Source organism: Myotis davidii, unplaced genomic scaffold, assembly GCF_000327345.1.
Source record: "Myotis davidii unplaced genomic scaffold, ASM32734v1 scaffold1149, whole genome shotgun sequence".
NCBI classification, from domain to species: domain Eukaryota; kingdom Metazoa; phylum Chordata; class Mammalia; order Chiroptera; family Vespertilionidae; genus Myotis; species Myotis davidii.
The window spans coordinates 381,525-408,910 of record NW_006300370.1 but is presented as its reverse complement, the minus strand read 5'-3'; the positions used below and the strand labels follow the sequence as shown (position 1 = coordinate 408,910).

The 27,386-nt window shown below is 43.0% G+C and overlaps 2 protein-coding genes across 2 annotated transcripts in view; one reads left to right on the top strand and one right to left on the bottom strand.

Moving 5' to 3' along the window:
• CRIM1 (cysteine rich transmembrane BMP regulator 1 (chordin-like)) overlaps positions 1 to 2,531 on the top strand; it is a 136,350-nt gene extending 133,819 nt beyond the window's left edge. Inside the window, exon 17 of the mRNA XM_015572572.1 lies at positions 99 to 2,531. Coding sequence (XP_015428058.1) covers positions 99 to 275 — 177 coding nt within the window. The 3' untranslated portion in view covers positions 276 to 2,531. The remainder of the gene's footprint in view (positions 1 to 98) is intronic.
• A 423-nt stretch (positions 2,532 to 2,954) lies between these two features.
• The window catches only part of FEZ2 (fasciculation and elongation protein zeta 2), a 36,374-nt gene continuing 11,942 nt past the window's right edge, over positions 2,955 to 27,386 (bottom strand). The window contains exons 4-9 of the mRNA XM_006776928.2: positions 27,047 to 27,188; positions 25,315 to 25,583; positions 11,306 to 11,386; positions 8,819 to 8,894; positions 6,251 to 6,316; positions 2,955 to 3,899 (exon numbers count right to left, since the gene is read on the bottom strand). Of these exons, the coding sequence (XP_006776991.2) occupies positions 3,883 to 3,899; positions 6,251 to 6,316; positions 8,819 to 8,894; positions 11,306 to 11,386; positions 25,315 to 25,583; positions 27,047 to 27,188 (651 nt within the window). The 3' untranslated portion in view covers positions 2,955 to 3,882. The remainder of the gene's footprint in view (positions 3,900 to 6,250; positions 6,317 to 8,818; positions 8,895 to 11,305; positions 11,387 to 25,314; positions 25,584 to 27,046; positions 27,189 to 27,386) is intronic.

Here is a 27,386-nt window from a genome sequence, read left to right as displayed (position 1 = left end):
AAGCTATTATCCCACTTGAATTAGGAACTAAATTTGTGTCAATTTGGAATCCGTAAAGCAGCTAATTCTCTGCGCTTTTTCTTTCCCTCACTGCATAGCCTTCTTCCTTAAGCAACCAGCTGGTCTCTGTGGACTCCAAGAAAGGACCCCGCGCCCAGGGGGACAGTGCCCAGAGGATGCTCAGGATTGCGGAGCCGGACGCTAGGTTCAGCGGCTTCTACAGCATGCAGAAACAGAACCATCTACAGGCCGACAAGTTCTACCAGACGGTGTGAAGGGAGGCAAGTCGGATGAGGTGGTAGAAGCCAGAAGCGACTCAGTCTGCTCTTAAAAGTAAACTAGAATTTGTGCACTTGCTTAGTGGGTTGTGTTGGATGGTGACTTGATGTTCAGCGCTAAGAACTGACTGGGATGGGCTCTGTCGGCGGCGGTGTGCAGAACAAGCATTCCCACTTTTCCTCAAGGTGACTGACCAAGTGTTTTCTTAGAACCAAAGTTTTCCAAGTTGCTGAGACATATTTGCTTGTAATATAGCGGTAGAGATATTTGGGGGCGGGGACAGTCGAGTTTGGCTGGGGAAGTGGGTGGGAGGGTGGTGCTGGGAAGACATTGGTCAGCTTGGCTCGGGGAGAGTCCCATGAAGCAGCAGCAGTTCAGGGGCCCAGCGGATGCTCTTCCTGTTGCTCCGGAGCCTGCGGGGTTGCGGCGCTCGGCCCAAGTGAGCAGGAAGCCAAAGGCCTTGTGATCCCGCCGCCGCAGCCACCTTAGCAGCACAGAGCGCGGCAGAACCTTCCGATAGCCATCCCAGGTGTAAAGCCACAGTTCCTCTCCTCTAGCCACAGCTGCCGTGGGCGGCGAGGCAGCGAGGGAGATGTGAGGACCGCATTTCCGGGAAGCGGGTTGTTCAGGATATCTACAGTTAGACTTTTTGCTGCTTTCGTTTTCTTCCAAGCCAATCAGCCAGTTCCTAGCAGAGTCGGCAGGTAAACAGGACCCAAAGTCATTTCTTGGCGTGAGCACTGAGCTGTTCCCAGGACCGCGCGGCACGGAGGGGAGGTCGCCAGGTATTTCCAGGGCTACGCTTCATTGTTTGCTTCGTTCTGTTTGATTGTTGGTTGTTCACAGTTTTTGTTGAAGCTCTAGCTTAAGAAGAAACTTTTCTTTTTAAAAAGACTGATTGGGGATTTTTTTTTCCTTATTATATACTGATTCTACAAAATAGAAAACTACTTCATTTTAATTGTATATTATTCAAGCACCTTTGTTGAAGCTCAAAAAAAAATATGCCTCTTTAAACTTTAGCAATTATAGGAATATTTATGTAACTATCTTTTGCTTCAAAAAAAAAGTATTTGTGTGCGTGTGTATATAATATATACATACATATATATTTATACACATACAATTTATGTTTTCCTGTTGAATGTATTTTTATGAGATTTTTAACCAGAACAAAGACAAACAGGCATTCCATATCAATACTTTTGGTCACTTACAAATTTTTTAATAACATGAGATCTCGTTCTACCTGCAGTTTAATCGGGAAGAAAGGTGTGTGTGTGGGCGAGTGTGTACGTACACGCTTTGAGCCGTGCCATCACACCTGCTGTGGAGAAGGTCTTCCCTTAGGGACTCTCCTGACTCATTTGGATTTGCTTTCAGTTGGTTTTCAATTCGCTCCACTGGCCAGAAACACTGATGGCAGTTTATCTGCGTCACGAATCAGCTCCTGGATTTTTTTTTTTTCCTTCAAACAACTGTTTGAAACAACTACTGGAATATTGTCCATAAATAAGCTGGAAGTTTGTTGTAGTTTGCCTCAAATATAACTGACTGTATACTATAGTGTTAACTTTTCAAACAGCTCTTAGCACTTTTATACTAATTACCCATTTGTGCATTGATTTTTTTTCTTTTAAAAATGCTTGTTGTGAAAGACACAGATACCCAGTATGCTTAATGTGAAAAGAAAATGTGTTCTGTTTTGTAAAGGAACTTTCAAGTATTGTTGTAAATACTTGGACAGAGATTGCTGAACTTTAAAAAAAATTTTAATTTATTATTATAATGTCCTAATTTATTAATCTGAAGATTAACCATTTTCTTTTGTCTTAGAATATCAAAAAAAGAAAAAGGTGTTCTAGCTGTTTGCATCAAAGAAAGAAAAAGATTTATTATCAAGGGGCAATATTTTTATCTATTTCCAAAATAAATTTGTTAATGATATGATGTTACCAAAATAAGATTTACATCAGCCTGATTAATATAAAATTTTGTTGACAATTAATCCATTCCTGGCATAAAAAGTCTTTATCAAAAAAATTGTAAATGCTTGCTTTTTCAATCATGGCCATATTATGAAAATACTAACAGGATATAGGACAAGGTGTAAATTTTTTTATTATTATTTTAAAGATATGATTTATCCTGAGTGCTGTATCTATTACTCTTTTACTTTGGTTCCTGTTGTGCTCTTGTAAAAGAAAAACAAATATAATTTCCTGAAGAATAAAATAGATCTATGGCAGGCACTTGGCGTGTACCGTAGTTCTTCAAGAACCAAGCACTTTGGTTCTTGGCCACAAACACTTTTAATCACACCCTGTAACTTTCCAAGCGACTCCACATTTGGGATTAGAAAGACAAGCTGTCCTTTTGCTTTCAGGTTGTCAGTCCAACAACCTCCAGGGTCACAAGCGGCTACAGACTCTTCCTCACCATGTTCTCTCAGCGACCGCACAGAGAATGACAGGGCTCCTATCATTCCAGAAAAATCGTCCCCCCAACCCCCCACAACACTCCTTACCGTCAGGCGGCCATCGGGGTTTCCCAGCTCAGGCCCTGAAGTGATGGACAATGTGTGCATAGTAAGAAGAATCTAGCTCTGCAAGGGAAGAAAACTGGTTAAAAACTACACCAAAAACTGGAAACAGAAATGAAGCGCTCAGGCATACTTTATCTTTTTCCCAGCGTTTATTAAAGGGCACTGACTTGATTGGAACGGGTGCTTCATGGCTTTTCTAGAGTTAGTATTGGGGAGGCACACAGGCGTGAAGATATAACAGCCGTGGGGGATGGGCAAAGCTGCAGCTTACGGCTTCTTAAGCACCTTAACGATAGACACACTCCCTTTAAAGGACACTTCTCCACGGACACATAAAACAAAACTCAAACATCTAAAGTTAAACAGCACAAGATTCTGAAAGCAAATGGCAACCTAATGGTTAAAATTTGATCCATGGTGAACGCCGCAGCAGCCTCTAACACCATCGCCAACAGTTCCCGTTCTCACAGGATTAAACCAAGATGACACATTCCCGTTTCATCCTGACAACAGCCCGAGTTTAAGCTTCCGTCTCTGGACAATACTGACACTTCCACTGACGGTTCTCTTACAACAATCAGTGTTGGTTTTGCCGTCACTGAGGAACAGCTGTGCTATGAATCGCTCAGTGCTTTAACCCAGCGGCCGCCAACCTCTCAGACCTCGCGGACCACCGGTTGGCAACTGCTGCTTTAACCTGTCCTTCAATGTAGTTTATATCTAGAAAGCCATGAAACCTCAAATGGGCACATGGTCAGTACATAAAAAATATAACTGCACATGCATAGTTCATATTACACCCCCTGACTCTCAAAGTTGAAGAATTCATAATTGTTCATATTTAACAAAAAAAATCCCTAGAATTCAAAATAGTGCCATGTTTCTCTTGGTTCGTAATACGAAGGATCGGTGAAGGCGTGGTCTATTAATACTGCGTCACAAACCCAAGTTCATGTTGCCGAGCTTCCGCTAGCAGGAGGGAGGGGGCCGCTCTCGGAGGACTGCTGTGTGAAATCCGGCGTCCAGGCCACGGGAGACGGCTCCTGTGAGAGGCCGCCCTATGTAGGACACAGGACTAGGGAGAGAGAGGAAACGTCAATAGAAATGCGTATTTTGTAGACACGAAGCACATTCATTTCATTTACATCTACGTAAAAAACACCTTTAACTAATGAGAACTTGCTGTAATGCAAGGGTCTACAGTAGCAATTTTAAGAAAGGTTCTAAAAGGCTACACCAAACAATGAAAGTTCTCTTAAGAAACTTGTTCCCACTGCCCAGAAATGAGATACCAAATGGCCACGTCTCGAGGGCACCCCTCAGAGAGAGATGCCCGTGTTAGCCCAGTACCAGGCGGCTTGTAGCAAACTGCCTCCCCGGTGAGCTCCCCCAGGAGTCAGTCTGCACACGCTCGGTGCCTGTCCAGGATGAGCACGGAGGCAGCCAAGCTACTCTACTATGGCGGGGAGCGAGGCGGGGGTGAGGAAGACGCTCGGGTAGCCCCTACTGCACCCATCCCATCTTCCTCGGGCCAAGTGAGGCCACTTTGCTGCCTCCTTGCATTTCTCCCCTACACATTAAAGTTACCTTAATTTAGGCAGCCAAGCCCGAGTCACTGGTGTTAAACTAACATGAGAAGAGAAAGCTCACCAAGAAACGGGACGGCAAGCTCTCCCTTGAGCAACACCTGCCAGGCAAATAAACGTTCTGGCCCCAGAGAGGAGGAGCCATCAGCTGGCGGCGGGGTTGTCCCGATGGGTAGAAACTGGCCCCATAGCCACACCTTCCCGTGCCCTTGAACACCTGAGCGTTCCACTCCCCTTCATCCTCTTGGACAAGTATCACCACTTTCATCTGAACCCCAGCTTCATTTCCACCCAGGCCTGCCAAGGACAAAGCCACAACTTGCGCACAAGCAGCTGGGCAGTGCGGGTACTGCACCGAGCCCCGGGCGCAGAGGAGCCAGCGCCCGAGTGGGGGAGCAGGAGATTGGGTGCTGCTTCCCTGACACGTGTCCAGGTCCACAGGACAGCCTGGGTTTTAGAGGAAACAAGTAGAAATCACTTCCCCCCACAGCACTGTTCTCTGGGTCATAAATTCCTCCATGAGGTCGGAGGATAAAAGAGCTAGAGAATGCCTCAGAAGCTCCTCCTCTCTCTGCCCCGCATGGCAAGGCCCTGGGCACCTACGATAATTAAAAATTCACATGTCTTCATGTTCATCTCATTCCTGTTCCGCATCTATAAGAGCAAACCTCAGAACAATTCACCTTTCATACCAATGCTAGCACGCCTCAAAAGCAAACAAAGATGTCAGATTTTCTTTTTAAAACATTCAGAATGTAAGAAGAAAAAGCCTGCCATCGAAAAACAGCTTATGAAAAAAAAAAAAAAACCAATGTCTTTTCTACTCTCATTAACTAATGGCTGGCTGGCTCCCCATCAATTCAGTCTCTTACAGGTGAAACCCTTACCACTCCCTTTGCACTCCTGGTTTCTACTGAGATTCCCTCCATGAAGCTATGGTTGAGGAAACGTCCCTCCCGTTACCTAACATCTCAGAAATCCAACCTTCCTTAGATTCAGCTAACAGCTGGTGGAGAGAGAGAGAACTCCCCAAAGGAAAAGTTACCAGAAGAGGTTGCTCTTGAAAGTGAACCAAATACCGCAGGATACTCTTTTTGAGGCCTTGAAAATCTGTCACCTGAATAACTGCTACTTCTCAAAATGTAACTTCATTGAAAAGCGGTAGTTTTGCCTGTAACTAAATTCTGTCCCCTCTTTACCATCCCAAGTTTGCTCTTCCCTGAGCAAAGCAGGCGATCTCATTAACTCCTCCAACGATCATCTGCCCCAACACTGTTCCCATCCCGTGTGGTCTTGATCTTGCTCCTAAGATTTATGGCTCACTTGTCACTGTCCAGGGTTCATGCAAGTCCATTCCTTTCATTTTTCCCTGCGCCCCTCCCCGTCCCTTACACCAGTCCCTGTCACAGTCCTTTGGAACAGTTAACCGATTGCTCCCTCCTTCATGCATCCTCACTAACCCGTCCTTCTCTTCCTACTGTCCCCCAGCTGGCAGAAGCCACCTTCTCAAACCCTCCCAGTGTCAGCAGCTGATGCTCTAATTACGCATACTTATGGCAATATTTCCATACTACTAGTATTTCTTCCACTGCCCGCCTCGATGTTTATAATTTAGCCGTAGAAATGATTTCTAGCCCAGGACCTCAAGTAAAGGAAAATGTTACATAACCATAATTTATAGTGCTGATAGCATAATTAAGCCATGTATCCTCACCCAGCACAAATGAAATTAATGAAGGTTGTGCTTTTGAAAGTTACTTTTCATCTATTAGCAAGACGATGCATTTACTGACTAATCACAACTTGCCAACCGTTGCACAGAAGCCATTATGAAACTCACCTTTCAGTATATAATCAGTTAACAAGCTCGGAACCTTTTCACTGTCCTCTTTCATGGCACGAAGAACTAGGAAACAGAAGGAAACGGCAACAATTCTAAATTCAGACCAAAATATCATTTAATTTCTATCATTTACCCTTACTCTTCATTATGGTATAACCAGTTCATGCAAATTATCTTCTTGATAAGGAAATACACCTGCAAATGCTCAGGAATTCAGGTCAGGATATTCCAGCTCCCTGGGAGTTATTTCCCCGAGTTCACGAACAGGGGAGGAGGGAAGAGAAACCCAGCTATTGGCACGGAGCCCAGCTTTGCCATAAAGGCTGGAAGCAGGTTCCCGTCACATGCACGTCTGTGAGCTCGGAGCACAGGAACCTAGTGCTGCAGATGCCACAGCTGGAGAAACAGACACATGAACAGTGAGCTGTCCTCAAGGAGCATATCTGCCAGCCTTCCTGGAACTTTTAAAGAAGAGACCAAAATGAAGGCCGGACTCCATGAAGCAGCCAGGCTGCCGCCTCCTCTCCCAAGGAACCTGGTGAATCAGCCTCATCCTATTGGGAATCTGAGGGTTTTGTCTCTAAGCAAAGACAAAATAGGAAAAACAGCTACTATTATAATGCTTAAACACAACACAAGCCTAGACCACACAGGTACAGACAAACCCACAAATACTGCTCTTCTGCAGCGACTGGCAACTCCAATGTTCTCCAGAGCACCCTGGGGGAAATGCCCCCTTTCCCGCCCGCCCCCCCCTCCCCCAGGCACGACAGTACCACACAGGTCAGCCTTCCTGGTTAAATCCCGACTCTGCTGCTTCCTAGTCATGGGACTCAGAGGAAGTTACTTAACCTCGAGGGCACCGAGCTCCTCGTCTGTACCATGAGGCGGGTAATTAGACCTGCCTCAGAGGCTGGTTGAGTGTTCAGTCACTAATCGAGATGTGAGGACTTAGAATAGTGCCTGGCACGTAATATATGCTGCGTAAGCATTAGCCATAGTTGTTAATACAACTAATACTATTCTAATTCTTATAATGATTATTGCACCTCCAATAGCTTTTACCAGGAAGGCTACTATCTCCCCGGGGCTTTCCTGTGGCTGCCATCTGCAGGTGGTGGGAGCAGAGGCTCAGGTCCTCCCAGAGTTCTCCGATGCCCACTGTTTTATTTTCAAAGTGAAGGTCATCCTTCCTGTCCTCATAGCTATATTAAGTTGGACATTCACTTATGCACCTATACACGTGCACTCACCCAAAGATTCCCAGCTCCTCAAACGATGCAGATATCACCTAAGAATCGTCCCAAGGGCATTCTGATGGCCTTGGTGTGACCAAGTAAATGTTTGTCCTTGACCTGAGAAGGCGGGGTCTCAGTAATTCCTAACCTCTAGGTGGTATTTATGGTCCCATCTTAGAGGGCTATTATGTCCAGTATTTTTTCTTCCAATCATATTTTAAATTTGTTTTCCATTCTATATAAAATCACGTACCAAAAGCCAGCATCATTAAAAGTACAGCAGACTGGAATGAAGAGACCAGCCCTGTAATTAACCATTCCCCTGTGTGATCTTGGACACTCAAAACTTCCTAAGTTCTTCCTCAAAATTAGAGGGCTGTCCACCCAGTTCATCTCTTAATTATTTACTTTAGACTGGCTGGCATCACTTAATTTATCCATATTTAAGCATTAAATGTTTTTAAGTATGCTTTGCATAATCACAACTGTAAACCTACTTTTGCCCCACCTGTACTTTAACTTACTATGAGGTAAAGGGAGCAACTATTTTCAGCCTCGTTTTTCACTGTGACCAAGAGAGGGTAAGTGATTCTAAGGATGTCCCTCTAAACCAGCGGTCGGTCACCAATCTTTCGGACCTCACGGCGACCACTGCTCTAAATGACAGGAACAGCACCAGAACTCAGGGCTCATTTATGGCTATCACAGACACTCAATACCATGAGTAGTTAAGTCTGACAAGTTACTTTTGTTAGAGTGTTTTTGTCTGCTTTGTTCACTAAAGTATCCCAAGTGCCCAGAACACGGCCTGGTACAGAGTAGGTCTTTACTACATGTTTGCTCAATGAATGAATATTCTTAAAATATCACTATCAATTTATGGTCTACCTATAACTACTGTCTAGGGGGTCTATATTCATAAGAGGGAGAGGGGGGAGCCATACTTCTAAATTTTTCCTCTTCAGTTACTCAGTGATATTTACAAAAGATCCATGAAGGACCTTACTTATTGATAAATGGGTATGTTCTTAAATATACAAAAGTTAATGGAGAATCAGGTTACATTTTTTCCCCAAAAGTTCAAGTTGTACACATTTTAAGAGGCCAGAAAATAAAAAAAATAAAACCCATAAATCAACTCTAGATTTAGTGTTATGTTAGATGTCAGAACCATTTATAGTTTCATTCTCTAAAGAATAGAGGATGAAATCCATGATTTACTAAATCAATAAAACAAACAATAACCACCGCAATGTAGCCAGCCAACTGAAATCAGTATTTAGAATCAGCAAAAGGTAAGTAACAGTTTAGTTTGGTCTTTACTCACTTTTTGTTAATATTTGAAGATCTTCAACAGATGGTGGTCCATTTTTTTTCTCATAGGGAATAACTGTTGTTAAGTACTGCCAAATTTAAAAAAAAAAAAAAAAGAAAGTGTCACTTAAATATGAATTACCTGATCTGCAAAAATTAGAAACAGTTACCAGATGTCTATTTTATAACATGACACGAGTTACATTAGTAACGGACACAGGTATCTTATGTCTCAGCTGCAGCTCAGTTTTTCCCACCTCTATCTGCTTCATCCAAACCCAATGTCAACATAAATACGCATTTTTTCACCTTTCAGTTATTAAAAATTTCAGAGGAGTAGGTCTGAGGATGACTTACTTGTTCAACGTGTTCAAAGTGAAGTCTTATCTAACATTCTCCTTGCATATTTTCAAAACATTTTTAAGATAGTAATTTTAACTAAAAGCATAGTTGTAACAGTTCTGCATAACAAAATAATTCCCAATAGTCAAATAATTCTGTTTCAGGCCATTTTTTTCTGCTTGAATAAAATGGTCACATGAAAAAATACTAGCTTTTTTTAGAAACTAACAAAGACACATTTACCCAAGTACTTTAGGAGGTGTTTATTATTATTATTATTATTATTAATTATTATTATTTTAAATTATTGTGTAAGTAGTTATAAATGTTTGAAGGTATTAATGGAAAAGAGAAAAGTGAAAGAGAATGGCCTAAGGGTAAATGAACAATGAAAATTCATGTCTGAAATTGAGACAAATTGCCTAGTCTACTAGTGTAATGGCTCTCAAGTATCAAGTTATGAACTATAACTATGTCCCTTGAAAGCACAGTCTAAAAATTATTGTCCAGAGTCTCCTATTCTGGCCACTCCACCAAAAACTGTACGGTTTAGTGCAGTCTGCACAGGCTCATCTAGAGATCCACTAGTTTTCCATGCTATCTGTTCGGCTCCTCCCACCATGTAGCCCGTGCCCACATCTCAGCTCTATTCCTAATCCTCTGAGTGATTTTATCCCACTCATACAAAAATTTTTTAAAAAGATAAAGTTACTTAATCATAACTAGCTCCCTAGGTTCAGAAAAGTAGAGAAGTGTGCGTTGTTCAATCTTTAAGAAACTCAGGGCTCCGTCCTCTGTTTGGTGCAGACCTCTCCAAGGTGAAGCCCACCTGCACGACCGACTACATCTCCTGGGAAGGAGACCCTCAGAGCTGGAGGCGTGCCCTCCTGGGGCTTCACTAACGGCAGGGGTGATGGCCAACCTGGAGAGGCACCGGAATCGGGTCTGGGCATGCGTGCCACCCGGCTACGCCTTCCAGCCTTCCTGCCCACTCCCAGGTGCTGGATCAGCTTGGGAGTTACTTTGCCATCTTATGGGTTTGAGAGTGGCAAGAAACACCAAAATAAATAAATAAAAATCAACCATCCCTGCATGGAACCCCTTTATAAGCTGCAAATGTCGATGTGAGGGATTATTTAATGTCGGTCATTTCCCTTCCGAAGTAATACAGAACTATCTCCAGTAAAACCCTACGCTCAGATGCCTTCTCTGGATAAACTGCCTACAGAGCTGCATGCTGTGCACTTGCATTGCTTCACTTAAGAGCTAAATTGAAGAGCTTTCTTTTTGAGGTGAAATTTCCAATTGTGAAAAGCAATCTTAAGCATACTCAATGCAGATGTTCCCCGTGTTCGTGGTATTTCTAAAATCATACAAATTTGTTAATAAAAAGCAAATTACCACCCTCATATCTATGTATGACGTGTATAAATAATGTTTCATGCCTTTGGTAAACAAGCGAGTTGGCAGACTATATGCTATACCTTAAAAACACATGAATATCATTTAAAAAGAGGTAAGATATACGCCATAGACATTTCTGACCTAGAACACTAATCCAAAAGATACCAACTCCTGATTCTCTTTCCCAAAAATGAGATCTTGTTTCTAAACTTTTAGAAGAAGAGTAGCATATTCTAGTTATTTTTCACAATTACATATTCTACACATGCAATTAGTTATATGCACATGTTAATATCTGTTTAGAGGTGAAAGTGAAAAACGAAGCTCTAAAACAGGGGTCCTCAAACGTTTTAAACAGGGGGCGAGTTCACTGTCCCTCAGACCGTTGGAGGGCCGGACTATAGTTTAAAAAAAAACTATGAACAAATTCCTATGCACACTGCACATATCTTATTTTGAAGTAAAAAAACAAAACGGGGACAACTACAATATTTGTATTTGCATGTGGCCTGTGGGCCGTAGTTTGAGGATCCCTGCTCTAAAACATGCATTAAGAATGCATTTAGTCTATACTGCTTTTTCCTAAAGGGAACTTGTATATATTTTCATTCTATATAAGTTTATACATTGTAAACTTGCATTTCTCTTGCAAGCAACAGTCTTAGTAAGTTAGTAAAGCTGCCAGCTTTCAGGACCTTCACTTACACAGAGAATGAAAGAGCAGAGAATGAGGAAAATAAGGATAACCGAGCACCTGTTTCTCTCCACCTGCATTTCCAAAGGTGTGGCGGAGGCCATTCTGAATGACATTTGAGATCCCTTCCATGCTGAAGCGCTATAGGCAGCAATATACGGCCCGGAAGAGAAGGACAGAGAAAGAAGTGCAAAGACTATTAGTAAGAATGTACCACAGTAACTTACGTGCCCAAGAGGCAAGCAGTTAGAAAACGCCACTACTCATTCAGATAAAGCAGACAAATGCATGCTGTTTTTAAAATGTTCTTGCTTCCATTTCTTTGCAAGTCAAATGCAAAAGCAATTGCTTTGATGCCACTGTATTCATAAAGATTTTACCTAACATTTGCTCCAATGTAAACATTGCAAGTTGTACATATACTTGTTTTATGCAAAATTTACCATAGTTGTTAAGATACCTTTTGATATTGCTTACCTACATTTTATCAAAAGTCTGAAAACTTGGCACCAACAGTACGAGTATTTTCAGCCTGAGTTTGCATATTTCTACTGTAAGTTTGGAGAGCACTGATACGGCTCTTGGCAAATGAAATGCTGCTACTTGGAGAGCCGACTACGGCTTCCCACTTGCTCTCGGGCCACCTGCCACTGCCTGGGCGCAGAAAATGCGGCCGGAAGGGCACGGTGGATCGCATGTGCCAGCCAGGCCCTAACTCTTCTGCAGGGACTTTTCCCTGCCGTTTCTAGGAAACAATTCCAGCTTATTTCTCCCAGCAACCTTCAAGACTTCCTAGAATTCATGGCACTGAAAAGGGGCTACTTCTTTCCAAAAGTCTTCTCTTGATTTGTAGCCAGTCTACCATGTCATCAGACACAGTGAAAAGCGTCGGTGGCACCTCAATGGCTGCTGAGTCAAAAGGTTTAGATTAATTCTTACACGATGACTAAGGGGAAAGGCATCCTGCAAAGGAAGTTCAGTCCTGAGTCACCGGATGGTTCCGTTCCCTGCAATTTCAGAGGGGAAAGTTGACTTGGTAAACACATTTGAGGAATCAAGATGAATATTTTATAAGTCTCCCAGGAACAGAAGAAAAGAAACCAAGGCAATGGTCTCTGCCCTCAAGAAATGTATAGTTTAGCCCAGTGGTTCTCAAACTGTGGTCCAGGGCATCCCCCACGAGGTCCCAGAAACCCTTTCAGGGGCCCATGAGGCTAAATTATTTTCTTAGAAATACTAACACATAATTTGCTTTTTTAAATCTTATTCTCTAAAAACTTAGAATTAAGTATTCCAAATGACTGACTGGATGCGGAAACAGATGTGAAAATCTAGCTGAATTCAAGTAAGCCAGGTATTAATGAGACTGACAAAAATGCAGAGCAATGCCATTGTGCTCACTAAACTTTTTGAAATATAGTTATTTTTCCTAAAAATAGTACTTATGTAAGCATTAATGAATTTCTTATTGGTATTTTAATGAATTAATATATATGTGTGTTAAACTCTTAAGAGTTTTAATTTCTGATATGATGAACATCGGTATATAATATATAACCTATAGAACCAAAATATGCCTAGCTATAAACAAAAGCGCTTTCAGGTCTGCAATAAACGTTACGAATATAAAGAAGTCCTGACAACAAAAAGCTGAGAAACACCGAAAGGCTTCCCCGGAAGGAGCGGAGGGCCTGTATTGGTCACATGGCGATGGCTGCTGAGATTCTGAGCACCACTTCGGACCAGCCTGTGGGAGCTGAGACAGTTGTGTTTCTCACGAGTCGCCCTCCCTCCCCACCCCATCCTCCAGGCTGCGTTTTAGCCAGAATCAAGGTCTGGGCAAGACCCCTCGACTGCACAAGCTTCACCCTGCTGACAGCGGAACTGTTACCTTACGGCATTGGCTTGTTTTAAAAGAAAAACCTACAGATTGTAGATTTTTCACATGCTGTCATATAGTTTGTTCACATTTTTAAAACACATATCAAAAGAGATGACTTATTGTAGGCTCCAGAATCTATAATAAAAATAATAGGAAACTCTTTTTCAAGTAAATGTCAACTCATTTTTTAAATTTTAATAAAGATATTTATTTTTAAAAACAAAGGGAACAAATACTTTTCTATTACCTAACTCCACTGTCTATGGGCCCACTAAAACCAGATATAAATTCAGAAAATCTCAAGCAATACGAAACATTTTAGAATCCATGTATCAAGAAACTAGCCGAAACCGGTTTGGCTCAGTGGATAGAGCGTTGGCCTGCGGACTCAAGGGTCCCAGGTTCGATTCCGGTCAAGGGCACGTTGCGGGTACATCCCCAGTGGGAGATGTGCAGGAGGCAGCTGAATCGATGTTTCTCTCTCATTGATGTTTCTGACTATCTCTCTCCCTTCCTCTCTGTGAAAAATCAATAAAATATATTTTTAAAAAAAGAAACTAAAGTACACTTTACAGTTGAGCAGCACATCCTAAAAACACTACCTTTATTTTTTGCTTTGTCAGCTGGAAATCTAATTCCTAATTCGGGGGGGGGGGGCGGCGGGGCACAACTAAGACTGATGCAAATTCATAACTTCCTAAGACATATACGTAATGCAGGCTTCCTTACTAAGTGTGCCGCTGTCATTGCTGAGCCATTCAACTACTGGTGGTCTGACTACCTCTCAAAGATGACTTTCATGCAACCAGAGCTCCAGGCCTCATGGAAAGAAATGAAAGTGCAACCATATGAAGCCACAGTAACTTGGAAAAATATAAAACTAACAGCTGATCCTAGCGAAAGCAGCAAAGGAACCTCTGCCCTTTGCTGACAGGCGCTGAGTCAGGAGCTGTGGCCACCCAGGCCCCTGCATCCTGACCACAGTAGCACAGCAGCCGGGAGGTTCTCCTGCCTCCTGCTCCGCTGGGGAAAACGACACGAGACAATCAGAAGGCTCCTGGGAAACGCAAAGAAACAAAGCTCCGGCTGCCATCAACTCCCACCTCCCCAGGAGTCGCGCAGTAACACTGTCTGCCTCCCTGTATTTTCACTCTCCCTTCTCTACTAGCTCTCTCCCAGTGGCACCTGTAAACTCTCAACCCTTAACCTCGTTCCCTTCCCCAGGGCTTCCTGAAACAGCTCCTCCCAGGTGGCATGTCTTTGATGCTGAGATCCACGGACACTTTTCCGATCTGAGACATGCTGTGAGCTCTCCTCCTTCACCCGCTCCCTGGATTCCCAGACACCACTCTCCCAGAGGCCCCACCCGACCCCCGCCTCTCTGGTGGCTTCTCTGAGAGGTGCCTCTTTTTCCGCTCATCTCTGTATGCCGGGGTCCCCAGGATTTTGCCCCCATTTTGAATCATGCAGTCTCTCTGAACGTTCCTATTCAATAGTTCCGACTTTTGCCTCCATAAATCTACAGTTTCACTTTGGTAAGATCAGTAAACGGCTAAGAACCGAGCCTGACACATGAGAAAAGCTCAGTAAACATTAGCTGTCTGTATTGTAATTAATTTTCCCCCTGAGCTTCTGACTTGTGTATGTATTGGCTTACTGGACACCTGCACCTCAATACTTCTAAAACTCATTATATCAAACTGAAATCAGCCTTCTCTTTCCCACCACAAACCAAACAAAAATAAAAAATAAGCCCAGCCAGTGTGGCTCAGTGGTTGAGTGTCAACCTCTGAACCATGAGGTCACAATTTAATTCCAGGTTAGGACACAGGCCCAGCTTGTGGGCTCGATTCCCAGTGTGGAGTGTGCGGGAGGCAGCCAATCAATGATTTTTTTCTCATCATTGATGTTTCTATCTCTCTCCCCGTCTCCCTTCCTCTCTGAAATCAATAAAAATATATTTCAAAAAAATAAGAAACCTGTTCCTCCTTCAGCATTCTATAATTCTCATTCATTTACTCATTCTTTCAAAAAAATATATTGAGCCAGATGTTATTGCGGTATTAGATTCAAAGTGAGCACACCAGCCAAAACCCCTCCCACCCTCATGAGCTGACACTGCAGTGCAAGAGGGGCAGAAAGAGTAAAACCGGCGCAGGAACTAGAGAACCACAGGCGGCGGGTGCCCTGCCCAGAGCTCCCACTGGGCGGCTACAGACTGGACGCCTGCCTTGTACCGAGAGGTCAGAGGAACGTTCTCTGCGGAGGCGACATCCGAGCTGACACATGACTTACACAGCCTCCCAGATGAGCTACAAAGGACAATGGACCAAAAAGATCCTCTCAGACAACAAACTCAAAGCAGCCAAACTGGCCGACCTAGGAGTTCCCTGTGCGGCCAGGGCGCAGGGTCTGCTGCTCTCCAGCAGGACGTGGGGCAGTAGCTACTGACATGTCCCTCCTCGCTGCCTCCCCGGAGGTTTTTACTGCAGCGGCCCTGCCCCTCTCCATCTTTGTGTGCTGACGTGTTAGGATGGGAAGCCTGCCCTTTGTACCATCAGGGGCTGCATCCAGGGCTGACAGGAAGGGCAGCCAGCTCCCCAAGATGGTGCCCTGAGGCTGGACACAGTCAGGGCTGACGATACCACATACCAGTCGCTCCCTCTGGAAAAAGGGTACAGGTGTTCTGTCTGTATTTGCCAAGTCAGAGATGAGTGACCTGACCCTAACTCCTCCCTTCCCTGGTGCCCGAACCAATCCAGGCAACCTCCTTATATCACTGAAATGCAACTCTCTCCCCATTCCTCCTGACACTTCCTTGCCTCAGTCCTTCCCTGCATGACTGCCACAGCCTCCGAATCAACTCTCTGCCCCTAGCTGCCTCCTCCCAGTTAGTTCTCTCTGGAACACTGACGTTACCCTTCCAAAAGGCAAATACGACCGTGCTTAACAACCCACTTCAACCTCTTTTTGGTTTCCCATAGCCTCTACATAAAGACCAAATGCTGCAGCGTGGCTTACAGAGCCATCCATTCTCTGGCTTCTATTTGGCTACTTGCACACCCTCTTCTTGACTTACTTCCTCTCCTTCTATCTTTCTCCCTCAACTTCGAGTCATAACGGACAACCTGCAGCTCCCCAGGTGTCCCTAACCTGCAGCTCCCCAGGTGTCCCTAACCTGCAGCTGCCTAGGTGTCCCTAACCTGCAGCTGCCTAGGTGTCCCTAACCTGCAGCTGCCTAGGTGTCCCTAACCTGCAGCTGCCCAGACGTCACCTCCAGGTGGTTGCCCGTACCACTCCCAATGCTCAGAATGCCTGTCCCTCCTTATTCTTCTTCCTGTTCTCAGGGTGCAGATTCAGCTCAGCCTCCCCAGACCCCTAAACCAAACGGGGGGCAACAGCAACGTACGCCAGGCACAAAAAGCACTAAAACAACCCAGTGTGACAATGACAAATGTTTCCAGACACTGCCTAACGCCTGGTGGGCAGACTGGCCTGGGCGAGGACACTGCACACAGTGCAGTAAAGGGCGTGCCCTCCAGATCCCCAGCCCACAGGCAGCTCGCCCTGGAGGCTGGGATTCACTCATCATCCTTTACACCCATGCCTGGCACGTAACTAAAGATCAGTATATGTCTGTGTGGTAATAGTTTAAAAAAAGATAATTACAATATTTTTGTCAAAGTGAGATGAGGTACAAGTCGTAAAGAATAACAGCAGAGGAAAAAAGAATAATTTTAGTTAGATGCAGATAGATAATTTTTTGTTAAATTCAACAATTCTCAAAATCTTTAAGGACAGCAATAATGGCTTCTCCTTTTGCACGCCCACAAAGCACAGGCCCATCCTCAGCACAGAGGAGGCATTTGATCGACAGTCATTGGCTTAAACTGCAAAATTCTTCACCAATTACTACCAATCACTACACTTCCAGATTTTTATATGAAACCAGGATCACACCGTAGTCAAAACTATTTGGAATCAGAAAATATTTCAACAGTCAAGTTGGATAGAAAAATGTCAAACTAGACATCAGAGATCTGGGCTCTCCCAGCTTTGCCACTAACGGACATGACGGCAGTCCCTCCTGCCCAGGCCCGTTTCCTCACCTGTAAAACAGACGCATAAAGTGTCATTAAGGATCTTATCTGCAAAGTCTATGAATCTATGAATTCAACCAAGACAGATTATTTTTTTAAGAAGACAAATCGAAAGCAAACGCGCGCACGCACACACACACACACATGCCAGAGGACTGAAAGGTCACATGTGAGTGCTCTGAGATGACAGAATGGCAAGGCCAGGCGCTATTCACAGACAGCTGCTCCAAAGGCTCCATGTTGTGCTGAGGAAGCGAGTACATTCTGAGGAAGGGGCAAGACCAATCTCCCTCTCCATCGCAGTGTCTGGCACAGGACCTGGGTCCTAGCAGGCACCTGTCGAGGTCCCTAAGCCAACGTTGTAACACTCCTAAGGCCAGAGCCCAAGAGTCTTCGAGCCTGTGATCACCATATCATGAGGCCTCTTGCCGTCGTGCAGAAGACAACATTTTTTAAAACAGCTAAAAGGCAAAAATAATCTGAGGGTGAACAGGAGGAAGATGACAGGACAAGATACAAAGTAATTTGTCAAAGGCGTGAACAACGGCCTTCTGAAAAAGGCGCTGAGCAGCCTGGCCCGGGGAGTCGGTGTGAGGTTAGCAAAGTAGGACGAAATAAGCGTGTTGGCGCGGTCTGTAAGACACAGCGTGACTGAGAAACATAAAGCCCCTGGGATAATGAAGGGAGTAGCAAGCAGATCATCAGTGAATCAGACGGATCAAGGGTAGGAAAGCCTAGGCAGTGAGACGAGGAAGAAACGGGGAAAGAGCCTTGAAGAAGAGCACACAACAGAGTCTGCCTTATGACCTCCCAGTAAATTAAAAAAAAACAAAACACAAGACCTTTGGGAAGGCAAAATGAATCTTAAAAAGATAAAACCTCAGAGGCAGATCACGTTTACTTTTCAGTAACCTTCACCTCACTCAGAAAGACTACATTTACAGCCTTGGGAGCCGATGCAGTGACAGGAGGTGCTCCTGGTTCCTAACTGGGCCAGAGGGAAGACCATGCACCCTCTCCCCGCCCGACCTCTGCGAAGCGGCCAACAGCTCTGCAACACGCCCTCTCGGATGGAACTGGTGACAGGAGCCCACGGAGAGCAGGAAAATGATTAAGCACCACGGTATTCACTCACTGTTCGCCTCGGCACTGACAAAGCGCCAAAGTGGCCGGACGGGGTAGGGGCGCACAACACAAGGGGCTTCGATCGCACAACGGTGCTGAGAACGCTCACAAGTGTCCCGCGACCGTTTCCTCCCCTGGGTGCGTCGGTATGAACAGCCTCAAAATCAGCCATTCTTCAGAAACTGATCTCAGACAAAACCAGGAGCAACAAAGTGTAAACAAGATACAGATGATTATTTTTAAATCTATAATGAGCCAAGATCCACAAGCCCATCCACAACAGGCCCGCGGAACTCAGAACTGAAAGGGGCGGTCATCCTTGCACCGAGCCCTGCATAGCTCTGCACAGCCTCGCTCCCATGTATACTGGTTTTGGGATCTACACTTACTCATTTCTGAAAGAGCAGAAATAATAATAATAATAATAATGTCTACTTCATAGGGTTGTTGTGAGGATTCAATGAGATCATGCAGGGGAAGCATTTTAGCAAGTGTTCAGCAAATATAAATACTCAAAAAAATGTCTGGGTTATTCCTTTAAAAAGGCTAGAATAACATTTGGGACAAAATTCCCATGGAGAAATAACCATATCTTTCTACCTCTCTCCAGAACAGAGAACACACTATGTAATCTGAAAGGCAACTAGAGTCAGATACAGTGTCGAAGTTTGTTAATTCTTTTATCAAGTCCTAAACATATCGACCCACTCTCTGCCCAGCACAGGTCAACTAATTTCACAGAAAGCAGGATCCAAGACAAAGAAGCAAAACTAATCAGGAAGCCAGGAAATTCAGACTATTTCTACTACCAAATTTTTAGCCTCACCTGATACCAACTGGTACAGATCTCTAACTGGCCAGAAAATCTTTTAAAACTTTCAATATCAAAGCTCAATGTCAGAAAAAAAGGTTAGGAAAAGCAATTGAGAAATGCTTTTCATCCAAACTGTACTCTTACTCCATTAATATTCTTTATACTCATGACTTCTAAAATAGTGAAATTAAAATATAATTATTATTATTTATAAATCACATCATTATCAGTAGTTTGACAATTTTCAAAATCAACTTATAAAATAGTAGCTTTTGCCCAGCTGGTGCTGCCCAGTGGTTGAACATCATCCTATGAACCAGGAGGTCATGGTTCGATTCCTGGTCAGGGCACATGCCCAGGTTGCAGGCTCAACCCCCAGTGTGGGGCATGCAGGAGGCAGCCAACCAATGATTCGCTTTCATCATTGGTGTTTCTATCTCTCTCCCTCTCCCTTCCTCTCTGAAATCAATAAAAATATATTTAAAAAATAAAGCAGTTTTCATTTTTAATAAATTAAAATTCTTAAAATAAAAAAACATAAGAAAACAGAATTGAAAGCAATAGTTAAATGTAAAAAAATTAGCAAGTAATGGAGGGGTGGGGGGTGAGAGGTAATTAACCAAAGACCTGGTATGCATATATACATAACCCATGGACACAGACAATAGGAAAGTGAAAGAGGCCTGGGGAGGGGGGGGAGCATATGTAATACTTTCAACAGTAAAGAATTATTTTTTAAAAATTACTAAGTACAATTATTCAAATAATTATTAAGATATTACTTAAGATGTAAAAATTGATTTTGCTTATTTTGACACTTCTTCAAATCAAATAATTTTAATGTGAACTATAAAGCAATTATAAATGCAAATTCTACAAAAGATAATTTTCTCAAAAAATCAGATCTCGGAAAATATAAATTATACCAAATAGATAAGTACTTGAAAATGTCTTGACTTTAAACTACTACTTTATAAGTTCAGTCTCAGAGCAGAAAGATGTGAAGATTTTCAAAGTTAGGAATTAAGTGAAATAGTATCAAATAATGTAATATATTTGTATCTAAAGATCTTTTTAAATTTTTATATAAATTAATATGCTAATTAAATTATGTACTGCCAAACATTTCAGAGACACTAAAACTAGAGTAAAATAACTAATCCTAAAAATTTATAAATTCTTTCCTGATACTTATGGATACTCTAAACTAAGTATATAATAATAATACAATTTCTTGGCATACTATGGTTTTTACTCAAACTTGTATTATATTAACAAACCTCTCCAGGACATAAAGGAATCAGGATTCACCTCCTGATATTATTATAGTAACTATTGGGTCATGATACACCAAAAACCTATTGCAAAATACAAACACTAGATAATGGTAAAATATTAAAAACTGGATATGTATTTCTCTAAGCAATGCTATCTTTCATAAAATAAATTTGTTCTACTTCATAATTCATAGGTATAAATTATTAAAACATAAACATGACACAGCCAGGGTTCTCTCTGCCTGACAATGGCCTTCCACTGTATAGCCCTACACTGACTGTTAGGAATGCTCTCTGCAATAAAGTAAAATGCAGAGTAATAGCAACTATCAACAGATTACATTTACATTCGAGTATGTGTACAAGGCAAACTTCATCCTTTCAAGCACAACTACTTAGAAAAGGAGGGGGCAGGTACGGATCAGCCCCTTTGCCACTTCTCCGCTACCTTCTTTCAACTTTAGGAAAATGGTAACTTGGTTTGATATGATAAATTTCAGGTTCCTACAAGATATTCAGGTAGAAATGTCTAGTGGGCAGTTGGACATATAATAACTAGCATTTACTCAGGATAATGCTAGACTTGCACATACATGATTTCATTTAATCCCTCTGGAGCTCAAAGGGGTATGTTCCCTGTGGCAGAAGCAGGAGTCAAACAGGGCTCTTCACCAACAGCTCTTAATATTCTGTTCAGCCTCCAGGGGTTGGCACCTAGCAAAAACACCCAAGGTGAAAGTACACATTCGCAAGTTGATCTTTCATTCAGGCATCCATTCAGCAGAAATGTATTAGGTTCCTAATGTTGGACGTAAGGATACCAAGAAAACAAAGTCACATTTCCTAGCCTTAGAAAACCATACCACAAACCGACATGAAAACAAACAAAACAAAAAAATTGCACTATGGCATGACGCGCTAACAGAACTCACTAAGAGGAGTAATACTAACCCAAAAAGGAGAGAGGAGTCAATCCCACATTGGAGGAGAGGAGTCTTGAGGAAGGTTCTAAGAGAGGAAGACAATGCTTGACCATGATTTTGAAGGATGAGCTTTAAAAAAATCCCCCAAGTGTACAGAAAGAAGAAAGGAGGCCACTCTGCAGAAAGACAGTGGATACACAGAAGCGCCAATGCCTCAGGCAGCACAGTCAGCTCGAAGAAATGCACACTGATTAACAGCATCATTCTAGTACAGCCGTGGGCAAACTACGGCCCGTTTGAAATGAATAAAACTATTGAAAAAAAAGACCGTACCCTTTTATGTAATGATGTTTACTTTGAATTTATATTAGTTCACACAAACACTCCATCAATGCTTTTGTTCCGGCCCTCCGGTCCAGTTTAAGAACCCATTGTGGCCCTCGAGTCAAAAAGTTTGCCCACCCCTGTTCTAGTCCCTACCCCCACCCTCTGCTCTTCCAGACGCTGAACAACAAGACAGGGAGATATAAAGTTTTCTGCTCTCTTGGGTGTCACTTTTCAAAGAGAAGATCTACTCCTCCGACCACCCCTCCCGAGGGCCAGTGGCTAAGGGACAGGACAGCCTGCCCTGCCCATCAGCAGCAGTGACAGTGACTACCCTGTTGAAAACAGCTCCTCAACACTGTCGCTGTGGACCACCTCACCCCGTCTTTTGTTTCCTTGGTAACCTTTGTTATACCTAAAATTACACTGTCTGCTCATTCTTTTTCTTGCTTATTGCCTGTCTCCCTCATTAGAAGTAAGCTCCAGGAGGCCATGGGTTTCGTCCATTTCATCCGGCACCGTGTCTACAGCACGCCTGGCATGAGGAAGACACCTTATCGGCTGGTGAATGAATATTGTTTTAGCTTACCCAACATTTATTTTTAAAATTAAAATTTAAAAAACACAAATCAAGATAACATTTCATTGTATAAAACACTCAATGTTTTCATCCATATCTAATGGTATTTTCATGTCCCCAAAGAAATTTTCTAATGCTCTAAATAGCAATCCTAAGCCCCCAGTTTTTTCACTGCAGAATATGTTTGAAACAAAACAAGTCTCCAAGATTAGCGGCTACAAAGTTTACCTCTGCTCTATTCCCACCCAGATATTTCATTACGGTATCTTTAGAGCAAAGAGAACAAGCTAGCAATTCTGGGCAAAGTGTTATACCAACTACAAACTGATGTTCTGTTTCACTGAAACATACATAAGGAAAAATGAAAGGAAATTATTCCATGCTTAAGGAAAAAGTCCAAGTCCTGCTCATAAAACAAAATAATGTCTAAGGTAGAAAGAAAAATGTGACTAATTCATTAGAGACCAGATGATGCACGATAGCTGTAAAACGTCACCATTATTGATTTCAGAGAGGAAGGGAGAGGAAGAGAGAGACATCGATGAGAGAGCATCACTGATTGGCTGTCTCCTGCCTGCCCCACATTGGGGATGGAGCCCGCAACCTGGGCATGTGCCCTGATCTGGGATTGAACCATGACTTCCTGGTTGATCGGCTGATGCTCAACCACTGAGCCACACCGGCTGGGCAAGTTACTAATTTTTAGATTTAGTATCACTGAGGATAGCAAAGGCACAGCAATCCAGCCTTGCCAAAACTGCATTTACATAACACGTCTGGGAAGGCAGAATCTTGGGGCTCTCTTTCTCCAACTGACCCTTTCACTTTTGGGTTCTTTGGGCCCCTTACCTCCACTTTCAGAATCCCAGGTTTCAGGCTCCGTGTGTCACAGATGGGGAGGTCTTTCTCTGGCATTTTAGGCTTGAGAAGCTAGAGGGAACTAGTACTACAAGCTTAGCAATGCCACTCCGAGCCTGATTAAAGGTTTTGAACAAATAGATCAGGATTCAAGAGGCAACTTCATAAGTTCAAATACTATAAAAAAAAATTACTGTTACTATGAATCTATTTCAAGACTAATAAAGGTTCAAGTAAGACCTAACTGCTGCCTTGCCATTTCTCAATATAAATGCCAAGGAAAATTACACAGTGAATCCACTCTAACCCTTTTTATAGGGGAGTTACATGAAGAAGCCTTTAAACCCCTTTAAGGATAAATTCATTTTCTGAAGCCAAGTGTTAACACCAATAAGTAGAGGATTTGCATGTAATCCCTAAAAGCAGATAGGCAGAAATTACCAACCACGCTATATAACCTTTAAACTAAGTATTTTATTTGATCACACTTGTATAATTGGGTGATTTAAAGGGTGAAATTTTTTAAAATAAGAGATATAACATATTGTCCCTGATATTCTAAAGCAAGCTTTCCAGGATTGTATATTTAAACAAATGTTTTAGGGTTTTTTTAGTGTCTTTTTTCCAAGAGTAGTCACTGGAAGTGATCAAACACCTATGTAGTCAATACTGCCATTTCTTGAAAATATTTTGTACCACTTATCTGAGAACACTTTCAATGTCAGTTTATAAGCTCTATCCTTTATGTGTACAAATAGACATTACATTACAGTAAGAAAACACCCATCTACTCACAGGCCAAACATAGTATAATGAGTAGGCTATAAATGGTAAGATCCTATTTGTTTGTATTAACTGCTCCCTGGTGGCCCGGCAACCCAGACTGCATTCTCTTTCCTGGATTCCAGCAGCATGTGGTCAAGGAGATCTATTGCTCTGACAATTTTTCTTTAGAAATAACAAATCAAGGCAGAATTTCTATTATTACAAATCATTATAGCTGGTTTGTGGTGATTTGCATTGCCATGTTATCAATACCATAAAAGGTATGTGCCCTTTAGAAAAATGGACCCCTTTGTCTAATCATTAGACTTTAAAAATAAAACTAGCATTCCTTCATACAAACAAAATGAAGGGGCAATATACAAGGTCTCAACTGATCAAAGCAAAATGAAAGACCATAAAATCAATAAGGAAATACATCCCGTAATTGACAGTTGATATCTATGATAAATTTTAATCAAGTGAAATTAATAGGACCATTTAAAATGAAAAATCAGAAAACAAAAAAATATACAAAGAATCAAATATTCCAAACTTGTTTTCACCGGTCAGTAATATTCTAGTCCAGTGGTCGGCAAACTCATTAGTCAACAGAGCCAAATATCAACAGTACAACCATTGAAATTTCTTTTGCGAGCCAAATTTTTTAAACAAACTATATAGGTAGGTACATTGTTATTAACTTAATTAGGGTACTCTTAAGGCTTAGGAAGAGCCACACTCAAGGGGCCAAAGAGCCGCATGTGGCTCGCGAGCCTCAGTTTGCCGAACACGGTAGTCTATCAAGTACTCAGCCAGTGGGCTGATGTCACATAACTGCCTGACACCTGCATTTTCCAGCTTCGTGGACAAATCAGGAGGAAGCTGTTTACAAGTCAATCTGTGCTTTTAGGCTCAGCACAGCTCAGCTACCTCTCAATGCACCCCCTTTTCATTTTTTATTCTACAACCCGTAAGAGATAAGCAAAAATAAGAAAAAAATACCCTGTAAAAAATATATAAAATGTATTTTTTTAAAAAGAAAGAAAAAAACACCCTTCATTAGTGCACCAGCCAAACATACATAAGCACCAACATTCTGATGTATTAAAATGGCCACTTCTGACGCTGTTTCTTTAAGACAAACAAAACCCCAGCCTCCTTTTCTGTTCTGCCTCTTCCTTCTACTTCTCTCCCAAACATTTCAGGGCTGGATGATCCTGAGCAGCATTATGCCTTCACCATGAAAACACCTCTGAAGGAGCTGCACACAAGTGCTGGTCTTGAGCAGAATCCCATTAGCGTCCTGGGGAGAAGCCCCCCACTCCTGCACATGGACCCCCACCCCCTGAGCTGGCTGGAGGGCTGGGACTGCCACGGAAACGGTTTCCACTGCGCCATGCCTCCTGCAAAGCATCACTTACTGTGCCGGGCATATGACTTCTCTCGTTCTTCCCGTTCTGAGAGCTGCCATTCTTGAGTTTCTTTTTTTTCTTGGCTGTTTCTTTGTGCTCCTTCTGTTTGTTTTGCACTTCAATGAGAACAGAAATAAAGCTGTTTTTCACTTCCTTTTCAAACTCTAGTTCATCTCGCAGGGCCAACTGCTGCACCAGCTCTTCGGAGTATTCCTTAATGGCAGTCTCAATTTCTTCCAGGAGTTCATTTAACTCAGATACTGAGAGCCTTTTTACTCCTAGGACCAAAAGGAAAGCACAGCAGATGCTAAGGCAAAAACGTTTCAAGTGAGCACAACAGGTGCTCCGTGCCAAAGAGCGATACCATATTCTAGGCCAGGGGTGGGAACCTCTAGCCCGTGGGCCGTATAAGGTCCACAACATCATCTGGTCTGGCCCTGCCAAGGCATTAGGGGTGAGCTAATTAAATGTCTGACCAAACGCAGCAGGCTGATTTTTAAGTTGATGATTTGTATGACCCCAGAACAATGTTATAAATATCCAAATTGCCCTTGGCAGAAAAAAGGTTCCCCACCCATGTTAAACAATTAACTTGTTCGTGATCTCAGAATCCTAAAACTTCTGGTGGGCAGGTGTAAAGTAGAAGTGGGTGGGCAAAGTTACTTCTCAGAGGGCTGAGAAGAAACTTTTATGTCTAAATCAATCATCCCATGAATAATACTTCAGTCAAGACTGAAACAATTGTGCAAAGGAAAGAACGAACACAGGGAAAAGCCGAGGGAGTACAGAAACTACCTGCTGACAAGAAATCGCAAGCAAGCTCGCAGGGTTCTGGCGCACTTTTGAAGGGAGACGTCCATTTGAAAGAGTTAAACTGAATGCATATTTAATCACATGGGCCCAGTGTGTGAATGTGAGTGAGTACTGTCAAGACGAAAGGAAGAATATTCGCTGGAACCCGATTTGAGTTTTCCTCAGCCCATCCCCTCATGTGAGAGATAGGACGTCTTGGAAGTCCTAACGTCCAGTACCTCTCAGGTTGTGACTGCTTTGAAGGAGGGTCCTCAGAGAGAATTAACTGAAAATGAGGTCATGAGGGTGGGCCCTAATCCAACGTGACTGTTGCCCTTATAAAAGAAGACCAAGAGGCCAAAACCGGTTTGGCTCAGTGGATGGAGCGTCGGCCTGCGGACTGAAGGGTCCCAGGTTCGATTCCGGTCAAGGGCATGTATCTTGGTTGCGGGCACATTCCCAGTAGGGGATGTGCAGGAGGCAGCTGATCAATGTTTCTCTCTCATCGATGTTTCTAACTCTCTATCTCTCTCCCTTCCTCTCTGTAAAAAATCAATAAAATATATTTAAAAAAAAAAAAAGAAGACCAAGAGATGCTCACAGAGAAAGCCCGTGAGAGGACAGAGAGAGACAGCCATCTGCAAGCCCAGGAGAAACCCACCCTGCTGACACCCTGATCTCGGACTTCCAGCATCCAGAACTGAGGACATCAATGTCTGTCATCCCAGCCACCCAGCCTGTGGTACTTTGTTTCAGCAGCCCAAGCTGAATAACACAGGATTCAACGGTGAGTATGACATAGGCCCTGACCAAAATATGCCCGAGCATTAGCAGAAAGCGGAGAAGGCCATGCGATCCACCTGGAGGATCAAAGGCTGCCGGGAACAGCCACGCCGTGTGTGAAATGTACAGAAACGCACAGAGCGCTGGCTGAAGGAGCGTTTCTTACTCTCTTCATAGCTGCTCGTGCTAGAGCTCTTCAGGGTCTGGATCTCCTGGGAGAGCATGGAAAGCCGATCTGACTGTGTGAGCGCTTCATCGTCTTCCGGGTCAGGTGACTCCTGCATCATTTCTTCAATTTCTTCAATAACCTTCCAAAACATACACGCCACTGTTAACCACATATACCTGGGCAACGATCCCCCTGAAGCACGGCGCTCGCGCGAGGCCCCAGAGTGGAAGTGCACTGCATTCTCCATTAATCCAGTGTGCAGGCGTGGGCGCTCTCAATAATCACATGTTCATTGTAAGGAGGAACACAGTTTCTCCACAAAAGTACAACATACTAA